Source organism: Musca autumnalis, unplaced genomic scaffold (genome assembly GCF_047663935.1).
Source record: "Musca autumnalis isolate F117 unplaced genomic scaffold, ASM4766393v1 scaffold_5, whole genome shotgun sequence".
Taxonomy (NCBI): Eukaryota; Metazoa; Arthropoda; class Insecta; order Diptera; family Muscidae; genus Musca; species Musca autumnalis.
The window spans coordinates 117,975,065-117,986,811 of record NW_027412088.1 but is presented as its reverse complement, the minus strand read 5'-3'; the positions used below and the strand labels follow the sequence as shown (position 1 = coordinate 117,986,811).

Below are 11,747 nucleotides of genomic sequence, written 5' to 3'. Positions count from 1 at the left end.
AACTTAAAGTTTCTACGACACAGATTCCAAAAGATACTAATTCCGTTATATTTTTAAATTTTTTTTCAATGTTTCATTGTGAATTTTAAATATTCCTCGAAAATAAATAAAAATATATTACATATGTTGGCACACACTATTGTATGTAGATATGACTCGTCGTCTTTTCGATGTTCTCGAAAAAATGTTGGCGTTTTGTGTGCCGAATGCAGACTGACGAAAATGTTCAAATATAAATTTGTTGGAAAATTTCAAAATAATATTATTAGCAGCGGAAAAGCTGAAGTGAACACACCTGAGTTCTGAAGAACATTTTCCGAGAGCAATCATCAGAGGTATACATTAATAACCAAATATCAACATTGGATACATATTTTTCTTGGGAATAAAATTAACAAGCGAATTTTAGTTTTGATAACATTTACTGGCAATATCAGTTTGTTATCAGTTGTATTTTTCTTTATTTCTTTGTCTGCTGTAGATGTCCGTAGTGCCCCTAATGTTTCGTGATTGGTGGGATGAACTTGAATTTCCAACGCGTACTTCGCGCCTCTTGGATCAACATTTCGGCATGGGTTTGAAACGTGACGATTTGTTGTCGTCTGTTTGGAATAGCCGCCCAACGGTTTTGCGTTCGGGCTATTTGCGGCCATGGCAACGCACTACCGGTTTGCAAAAACAGGATTCAGGTTCCACCCTTAACATTAACGATGAAAAGTTCGAAGTTATTCTTGATGTTCAACAATTCTCCCCCAACGAGATAAGTGTAAAAGTAACCGATAAGTTTGTAATTGTCGAAGCTAAACATGAGGAGAAACAGGACGAACATGGATTTGTGTCGAGACAATTCACAAGGCGTTATATGTTGCCAAGTAAGTAAAATGTGCACTTAAAGTAAACACATATATTCGAAATGCTAATGGCCTGTTTTTCTAAGAAGATTCGGATTCAAATTCGTTCGAATTACTACCAAAATCCTGTTGTTGTAGGAAATGTTTATTTGAATATATGCATTCAAATCGCCTTAGTGAAACGGGCCATAAATGTATTTTTGTAATTCTATTTTTATACAATGTTAATAATTCTTAATAAAACTTGACAACGTATGCAAATTAATACTGAAATTCTAATAAAATGTATGTAATTATTTTAGATGACGTCAATCCTGACTCTGTGACATCATCCTTGTCGTCCGATGGCCTTTTGACTGTAACAGCACCCATGAAGAAATTGCCTCCCCCCGCAACTGAACGTGTAGTTCCTATTTCTAAAACTGGACCTTCATCCAAAGAGGATAAAGAAAAAAAAGTTGAAACCACAACTGCTTAAATGGGCTAATCCTTGATCCTGCTACAATGATCAGCACCAAAACAGACTGCTTCTTTTATACTCAATATTCAAATTTATTTGTATACTTTGATGATGATCTTTTTTAAGATATTTTTCTACTTAACTTTTTAATAAATCTTACCAAAAAATCTAAGCGTTTTTTTTAATGCAGCGTAGCTATGAATCTTAACATTAGACAAAAGAAATTTATTTAGTTAAAAGTATCACAACAACATAAAAATTTAATTTTTTTCTAAATTATAATACTTGGAAATAGCGTTGAATCACAGACACAACAGTAAAGACTGGACAAACTGCACTTCAAAAAAAAAAAAAAAAATAATTTGCGAAAAAATATAGAGACATTAGGCAGAAACATCTTAATATAAAACAAGTAAGAGCGGCGTTACATTCGGGACGGACGAGTTGTATTGAAGTAAAATGGAAAGAACTAAGCTCTTGTGTCACGGCTTTTTCCTAGGAGAAGTGGAAAATACTAAGTGAAGAATATCACAAAATGAAGCATCGAGGTTTTCTACTCATTCAAAATCCGAAATACCTAGTTACAGTTAAATGGAATGACGATGGACGATTATATACGACAAAAGGTAAATTCACATGGTGCATATATACGGTGACCAACCGTACTTTTTTATAGAGTGCAGTACTCTATTTTTAACGTACTCTATTTCTCCTCTATTTTCATCGCACGTACTCAATGTCCTCTATTTTTAATTTGTTTTACAAATACATGGATACAATCCAACGAAATCAGAGAACTCTAGGTAGAAATTAAATAAAAATATTGTCTTGGTTTAAATGAAATCACTGATTTCCGATCACTGACTTTTCTGTCGGTTTCATAATTTTGGAAGGTATGTTTTTAATAAAAGAAGCATTAAAATTTGTTGATTTTTTTGTTAAAGTCGAAATCTCAGTTTCTATTAGGGGTATACCAAGAGCAAAACAATTAATTAAAAAAGTTGACAATTAAAGTAGAAAATATCAGCTTTCTAACGATGTAAAGTAGGTTGTCGTAGGTGGTCAAACTCCGAAGGTATCACAATGGTCGGAAATAAAACCAAGCTTTTCATTTTTCCGATTAATTATAATGACGAATATCACAGCTTTGGTTGGGGACAAAAGAAAAGCCTGACTATGAAAGTAGAAAATCCCATCTTTACGATGATGCAAAATAGGCTGGCGTAGATTGCCAAATAAGGGAGATATCGCAATAGTCGATAATACATCCCATTATTCCATTTTTTTAATCAGGTCGCAATTTTGATCGGATCGTCACGATATTTTGAGGGTTAATGGGGGTCCCATAGAGGAACAAGAATTTTTGTGATGGTCAAATAATATTCAGGGGTCGAAATGGACAAAAAACTTATGTAGGCATATTCCAAAAGGAAAGCCCGTCAATGGAAGAAGATAAAATTTCCTTTACATTGTTGCAAAGTAGGTTGGCGTGATGATCAAACAACGGAGATATCGCAAAAGTCGGTAATGCATCCCATTTTCCATTTTTTGTAATCACGCTACAGGGCGCAAGTTTGATAGGATCGTCACGACATTTTGGTGGTTACGAGGGGTCCCAGAGAGGAAGAACCATTTTGAGTTTGGTAATGGTCATATAATATTCAAGAGTCCGCTTTTAGTAGTCGTAGTCCAAAAGGAATATATGTACATATATTGTTCCAAATATATATTTTTGTTGTTTGATTAGAAAAATTAGAAAAATATTTGAGAGTTCTCCAACTATTTCGCTAAAATCCCATACAATAATGAATGTATTCTGCTAAAACTTCATTTGACATTTGAAACCCAGTGGGTTTGTTAAATCCGGTTATATATAAACGTACTATTAATTGGTTACAGTGATAACTTATAAGAATAGGAATTTAAGTATAATATTGAAATTACAATCATTCAAAATATGTGAAAATTAAAAAGCCGGTCATTCGCGAATTAGTTAAAATAAGTTGGTGCACATCCGATTTTGGATACAGCGAATCTATCTCTTTCAATATCTTTGCATTTTTCGATGTTTCACACAACGACCAAAGTGTGCCGTCAGTTGCATCACACAATACAAAAAAAAACCTTAATGTGGGTAAAATTCGCCCAATGCGCATACGATTTTGATGCGCATCCGATTTCAGTAGCACCCATAAAAATACGTCAATATACACCTATTTCAAATATATTCTTCAAGAACCACGGATGTGCCTCTACATTCTATTTTTGGTAAAATACCCATATTTCTCGCGTATCTGTGTAATTTATACATGTTGAAATACGATTTTTACGCATAAAATGGTTCAATTTTAGGCATTTATTGTTGCATATTCATTCACTTTAGACACATAGGTTAACAATAGCTGTGTCTTTTTACGTGATAATTTGTAATAATTATTACTAATGTTGCAGATTTTGACAGTTGTATAAAGGAAAAGTTGCTGAAAAAAATGTTTCAGCAACATTTAGTAAGTAAAAAGACACCCCTAATTTCAGCGTAAAAATCGTATTTAAACAAAAATTTTTAAAATTGCGCACATTTGTGTCGCATCTTGTTGAAAAAAGTTTAGAGTGTACGGAAACGGAAAAATAGCAGAAACGTCAAAAAAAACTGGAACAAATGTCAAAGTCGGCGAATCAACGAATCAGAAGTTGGCAAACATGTTGCTCATTTTTGCTCGGCCAAATTTGTCGTGTAAAAAGTTTCTAAAGAGGAAGCTATTCAGCGCCAACTCATTAAGGGCTACCCCTTTTTTAACAAAGCGTTTTTGTGTCGACTAAAACTCGAAAATGAATCGACCGTTCATCATATATTTTTGTGGGCTTACTAAGTACCTAATAATCTTTACCTTAAACGAGGGAATTTAAAAAAAAATAAATTTAAAAAAGTGTAGAGTCAAAGTCAAAGTTTCGATTTTTAACAAAAAATTTAAAATTCTCATATGGCCTGTTTTACTAAGTCCATATTTACATTAGGCAATTTTCCTCGCGGCAATTGTCTGTTTGTCGGGGAGAGAGGGTGTTTAGAGGCAAAGGGTTACCATATGCCTCACCTCTCTCTCCATCAAACTGACCATTGCCGCAAGAAAATTTGTCTAATATATGGACTAAGACGATTCGAATTCAAATTCGTTCGAACTAGTACCAAACTTCTGTTTTTTTAATATTTGCTTCATTTGTGTGTTCAATCAAAGTCTTATGCCAGACTATGAAAATTTTCACGTACGTTAAAATGAGTTTATTGGCAAGAGGTGTGAAGGGGGTGAAACTCTGTACACAAGTCTTATGCCAGACTATGAAAATTTTCATTGAAAACGTTTTGTCATTTTCTTCCAAATTTTCATTGACGTCTACACACATACATTTATATATTTATAAGAAAATTTTGATATTATCATTGCTTTACATTGGTTTGAGATTTAAACACAAAGATTACAGAACCTTGTGTACAGAGTTTTCCCCCTTGAAAATTTCATTATTCTTTGTGTTTAAATTCGTAACTCTCAAACCAAAGCAAAGCAATGAAAATATCAAAATTTTCAATAATTTCATATAACCAGCCAGCATTTTTTGAAAATTTTAATCAAATTCGAGTCTTTTTGATCCGACAGTACGATTAAAAAGCTGGAATATGAGCTCATTTTCTGATCATAAATGACTCCTTTGTCGGGAGGAAAACGTAACCTCAGGCGACTCTTCTAAACAAATCACAAATGAGTTTTCTGATGGTATATAAAGTCTTTTTCGAGTCGTATTTCAATCATTTATTGGTGATTTTTTGATTAATTTGGGACTCTTTTCAAGTCTTGTTTGAGTCATGATTATAATCGTTTATGAGTCTTTAGGGGGTCATTTATGAGTCTTTTTATTTGACGAAATAAATTAAAAGAATTTTCTTTTTATTCTTTTTTGTTTCTTTCCTTTGTTTTATTGTCTTTTCTGCTTTGTTATCTCTTTTAATTATCCTTTATGTTGCGCGGTTGTTAGTATACTGCTTCTTCATTTCACTTGGCAAAACCTGAACATGTGTTGTGGTTCTCTATACACTAAATGTTATACGTTACATATATATCAAAGTTTTATGGAAAGTGTATATGAGAATTATTTACAACCAAACAAAAATAAAACAAAACAATCAGTTTTTAATCAACTATCTGTTCCAAATATGATCAGAATATACATAATTTTAATCACTTTTCAAACACCTGCATGACCCTTTTTTGATTAAGCAATTTTCAATCTTCATGAAGATCAAAATGTGACAATTTTTTTTTTTTTTAATTGCTATTTATTAATGCTTTCTATCATAAGTTTGATATTTACATTATTCTTAATTAAATTGTACATTATTTTATTCAATAGGACCTACCCACTGGTGGGTCCATTATATTTAAAATGACATTACATAGTTGTTTAAAAATTTAAATATTATATTAGGTGCTCTATATTTTATTTTATATGAGATCTTGGGGCGCTATTCTTTTCAATCTTATGAATGTATCTGGATTTGCCATCAGATTGGTTGCAAGGTGGTTTGGATGTGACTCGATTCTTAGTTTGTAGTTTTGTAGTTGGTGTATTATTTCTTCCTTGACTGTTCTCATTCCCAATTCTTCGTGTAATCGCTTATTGGTTATGTATTGTGGAGCATTTGTAATTTTACGAAGTGTTTTTGATTGAAATTGTTGGAGTAGTTTTATTGTTGTATTGGAAGCTGTTCCCCATAATTGGATGCCATACGTCCAAATAGGCTTGATGATACATTTGTATATTAGTAACTTGTTTTCAAGAGACATTCGCGAATTTGGTCCAATGAGGAAGTTCATTTTATTGGATTGAATTTCTAATGATTTTCGTTTGGTTTTTATATGTGTCTTCCAGTTCAGTTTCTGATCTAGGTATAATCCAAGATACTTGACTTCTTTGCTTTGTGGAAGTTCAATTCGGTTCATCTGTACAGGAGGACAGGTTCCACGGTTAAGGGTGAAAGTTACATGAGTAGACTTTGTCTCATTTGCCTTAATGCGCCACTGTTTTAGCCACTCACAGAGCGTATTAAGGTACGTTTGGAGGGTGTTACTCGCAATTGTAGGATTTTTATCAACAGCTAGTACTGCTGTGTCATCAGCAAATGTGCCAATAACAGCAGTTTCTGATTGAGGGAGATCGGAAGTAAATATAAGGTACAAAATTGGGCCCATAACACTGCCTTGGGGAACGCCGGCTCTTATGCTTTTAAGTTCGCTCATCTCGTTCATTTCATTGACATAAAAGTATCTATTTTGAATGTATGACTTGATAAACAAGTAGTAGTTTATTGGAAGAAATCTTTTGATTTTATATAGCAAACCCTCGTGCCATACTTTATCAAAAGCCTGTGAGATGTCTAGGAAAGCTGAAGTGCAATATTGTTTAGATTCATACGCATTGTTGATCGTTTCCACAAGGCGGTGGATTTGTTCAATTGTTCCATGATTTTTTCTGAATCCAAATTGATGCGGTGGGATAAGTTGTTTCTCTTCAATGATAGGCATTAGTCTTTTAAGGAATAGCGATTCTAAAACTTTGGAAATGACAGGCAGAAGACTAATTGGTCGGTACGACTTTGCTTGGTCCACTGGCTTTCCTGGCTTTAGGATCATCGAGATTTGTGCCACTTTCCACTGTGGAGGAATGAAATTTCTTGTTATACAAGCATTAAATATGAAAGTAATCAGTTTAATCCCTTCTTGTGGGAGTTCTTTTAGAATTTTTGGAGTAATGAGATCGTAGCCTGGTGCTTTTGCTAACTTTAATGAATTTATTGCTTGTGTAACTTCCGCTTTTGTGAATTTCTTTATTGGTAATTCAATTTGGTGGGGTTGATTTAAGAGTGATTGAATATATTCTGGTGTATCATCACTATTATTTGGTGTAAACACATCTAGCAAATACTTAGCAAATGTTGCAGCTTTATCTGAATTGCTTTTTGTCCAGCTATTATCATCTTTTCGAATCGGATAGTTTGTTTTGTCTTGCTTTTTTACCTTTTTTGTTATTTTCCACAATGAATAATCAGAGGACTTAGTTGGGCCCAAATTTTGAATTTCATGTTGAACTTGTCTGTCATTAATGGTTCTGAGAAGGTTTCGCAATTCAGAAGTTATCTTATTGAGCTTTCGTTTGTCTTCAGGGTGTCTACTCTGTTGCCACTGTTTCCGAGCTTTCCTTTTCTCTGAGATTTTTTTCTGTACAGAGTTGGGGACTTGAGTGTGATTTTCGAAACTTCTCTTAGGTGTTGAGTTCCATGATGCATTCTGGATGACATGTACAAGATGCTCTACACTTTCTGTAATTTCTTCTTCAGTTTTTAACGATAATCTCAGGTTCAAATTTTCTCGGATTTGATATCGAAAGTAATGCCAATTTGTTTTCTTATTGTGCAGTTTACATTGTTGTTCTTGTTTTGTGTATTTAGAATACAAAGTTAAGAATACCGGCGAATGATCAGATGATAAGTCTTGAGTGGTTGTACATGTTTCGGATAATGCTGGAATACCTTTGCAGACACAGAAATCTATAAGATCGGGCGTCTTATTTAGGTCAGTGGGCCAGTAAGTGGGGGAATTTGGGGTTATTGTTCTCAGGTTTAGCTCTTGTATAGCCCAGTACAGCTGCCTGCCCTTTGGAGTGGTAAGACGAGATCCCCATATTGTGTGTTTAGCGTTAAAATCGCCACAAGATATGAATTTATTGCCAAGGGTTTTAAAGTAACAAATATATTGATCTTTTTTTATATTATGCCTTGGAGGACTGTAAAGTGATGAGACAGTAAGAGGGCCATGAGGTCCTTGAACAATGATATTTGTCGCCTGTATTTCTTCGGTAGAGTAATGGGTTCCCTGGTGATGTTTAATATTTTTGTTTATAAGAATTCCCGATCCACCTCGTGCTTTTCCACTTGGATGCATCACATGGTAGAAATTGTAGTTTGGAATGGAAAAGTGGTGTTTCTGAGTAAAATGTGTCTCTGATATAAGAAGGATATCAATCTGATTTGAAAGGAGGAAATTTTTCACTTCTAATACATGTTGTGACAAACCATTTGCATTCCAGAAAACTATTTTGAGATAATCCATTTTTAAATATTAGAAAGTTTTTGAGAAATATTCACAAGAAGGTTTGTCACTTGTTGCATTAGCAAGTTCAGGTTATTGAGCATTTCTTGAATTTCAGAGTTTTTATTAGATGGCTGGGTTTGTTGTTGGTTGTTCGGATTGGGTTTGGAAATTTGAACGTTTGCTGCATTTCTGGTTGCATTTGAATATGAAACGTTATCATTACGTTGTGGTAGAGTGGTAGAAGGTTGATTTGGTGTTTTTTCAGTGACCCTATTGTTTCTTAGTGAGGGAAAAGTTTGCGAGTATATTTGCTTATATACTGCACATCCCTTGTAGTTTGCGGGGTGGTTACCATTACAAAGAGCACATTTTACTTCGTTTGCCCAGTTTTTCCTTTGACATGATTTTGATTCGTGGTTTCCTGCACATTTTATACATACGGACTTTTTTCGACAGAATGATTTTGTATGGCCATATTGTTGGCAGTTAGAACATTGAGGAACAATTTTTTTGGGCCGTGGAGGTTCAAATTTGATAATATTTGCCATGAGTCTAGTGATCGAATATATATCTTTATTGTTAGATTTGGCCGCAAGTTCCACTTCAAACAAATGAAGGGGTTTTTTGGTATATCGACTCTTAATGTTCCAAATGTTGGTCACTTCATGTCCTTTAGTCGATAGTTCTTCTTTTAGGTGTTCTATGTTCACACTGGGATGCATATCTCTTAGGATTCACATTTAGGTTTGTAAGTGAAGAACTCGGTGTCCTTCTTTTCAAGTTCTTCTATAATTTTTTTGTATGCCTCATGAGACTTTGGTAATATTTTTACTTGTTCATTACGCAATGTTTTCATATCGAATTGATCAGGGGTTACTTCCGTTAAGAGAGTTAGTAATGGTTGGATATTAGAAACTTTATCGACAAATATTGGTGGCGGTTTTACCATTTTTTCTGGTGGGTTCATGTTGGAGTTTGTTTCTTCTTCTTCCAAAATAGCAAATTGGTTTGAAGATTGTGGTGTTTTGCTTAACCAGTATTTGGTATTAGCGGCTACTTTCTTTGAGCTTGAAGCATTTTCTGGGCTTTCGTTTGAACGTTTTTTTCTATTTTGAACTTGCCATTCTTGTCCTAAATTGGCATTACTTTCTTGAGTATTGAAACGACCTACTTCTTGCTGAAGTTCATCTTCGTCTGTTTCAAACGATTCGTTTTGTTTATGTAACTGTTGTTTCAGATATTCCATATCTCTTTTTAATTGGTTACATGTTTTCTCATATTCCTCGTTTTTTTTGGACAGCTCAGCATTAGCTCTTTCCAATTGCTGTAATTTATTTACTCGGAAAGCACTAATGCTTGTTCTTGGGGTTACTTCCTCGGATTCATAATGCAGTCGATTTGTCACAGGGTGGTTCATGTCGTTTTGTATTAATAATGTGTATCAAAGACACACACCAAATACAAGCGGCATTGCCAACCTTACACAATTCTCGTATATTACGATCTGAAGCAACTCTGTTCTAGTGAGGGCTAATAAATGCAACCTTACACCCACTATTTTGAGAGAATGTGACAATAAATAACGAAAAAATAGTCACATTTTAAACGCCTGAATGATTTATTTGTGATTGCTACGCATTTGTTGTTGTATTTTAAATTGAACTCTTTTTAATCATTACAGGGAGTCACTTTCGAGTCCCTTTCTGATCATACAAGCGACTTAATCAATTTTTGATCACCAAAAGGACTCTAAAAAGACTCCGCAATGTGATTTTTAATAAAACAATCTTCCAAATGCTAGCTGGGTAAAGTCTTTATAGAGTCGTAGTTCAATCATTTATTGGTGATTTGTTGACTAATTTGGGACTCTTTTTCGAGTCATGTTCCTAATCGTTTATGAGTCTTTTTATTAGACGAAATAAATTTAAAGAATTTTCTCTTTATTCTTCTTTGTTTCTTTCCTTTGTTTTATAGTCTTTTCAGCTTTGTTATGTCTTTTCATTATCCTTTATGTTGCTCGGTGGTATACTGCTTCTTCATTTCACTTGGCAAAACCTATACGTTACATATACATAAATCAAAGTTTTATAGAAAGTGTATATGAGAATTATTTACAACCAAACAAAAATAAAACAAAACAATCAGTTTTTAATCACCTATCTGTTCAAAATATGATCAGAAGATACATAATTTTAATCACTTTTCAAACACCTGCTTGACCCTTTTTTGATTAAGCATTTTTCAATCTTCATGAAGATCAAAATGTGACAATAAATAACGAAAAAATAGTCACATTTTAAACGCCTCAATGAGTTATTTGTGATTGCTACACATTTGTTGTTGTATTTGTTGTTGTATTTTAAATATTTAAATTGAACAGGGAGTCACTTTCGAGTCCCTTTCTGATCAATGGACCATTACCAACAATTCACTGTAGAAATATATCGCCCAGGCGAAAACTAAATACCAAATATATATTTGATAATGTGGCCAAAGCCCCTAAAATACCGAAAATCGGGCGGTACCGTTCTATGGGGGCTATATCAAAACTTGGAATTATGCCCAAATTTTTATCAGAAAATATAGTTGTCCACTGGGAACCCCAAATGCAAAGATTTTGCCAATTTTGTAGAGAAACTTAGGTAAAATCTTCAAAATACCGAAAATTGGGAGGTACCGTTATATGGGGTATATATCAAAACGTGGACCTATGTGCATAATTTTTATCGGGAAAGTTTTTTTTGTCAATTGGGAACTCTGCACCTCAAAATTTAGCCAATTTGTTCGATAAATTTAGCTAAATACTAAAAATATCGAAAATTGGGAAGTGCCGTTATATGGGGCCTATACCAAAACGTGGACCGACCTTCCCAATTTGCTCTCGATATTGTCAGCCAACAATAAGTACTTGTACCAAAATTCTATTACCAAATTCTTCTATTATTGGCCACGGTTTACATGAACTCACGACAGTGCATCGTGAGGTACCTCGATATGGGGGTAATCCCAAAATGTGGACATATGACGTAAATTTTTTGTAGAGAAATTTTCAGACCCCTTGGATAATTAAAAGTCGAATTACTGTCATTTTTGCCATAAGCTAAAATTCTAAAAATAGCAAACTTCCTCCAGAAATACCTAAAATCGAGTTATATTAAAACTTGTATCTATACCCACAGTTCTACACGCAAAAAAATATATGTTACGGGTACTTTACACGATATGTTATTTTACATATGTGTTGTCACTTTGTATATTCATTTTGTATATAAAAAGTGACAACCCAAATGTAAAAAA

The 11,747-nt window shown here is 33.8% G+C and overlaps 1 protein-coding gene across 1 annotated transcript; it reads left to right on the top strand.

Annotated features, from left to right (window-relative positions):
* Positions 1-202: 202 nt before the first annotated feature.
* Positions 203-1,481, top strand: l(2)efl (lethal (2) essential for life). The gene is made up of 3 exons (XM_073990257.1): positions 203-335; positions 482-872; positions 1,154-1,481. The coding sequence occupies exons 2-3, from the start codon at positions 482-484 to the stop codon at positions 1,327-1,329; spliced, it is 567 nt and encodes a 188-aa protein (XP_073846358.1). The 5' UTR covers positions 203-335; the 3' UTR covers positions 1,330-1,481.
* Positions 1,482-11,747: the final 10,266 nt, after the last annotated feature.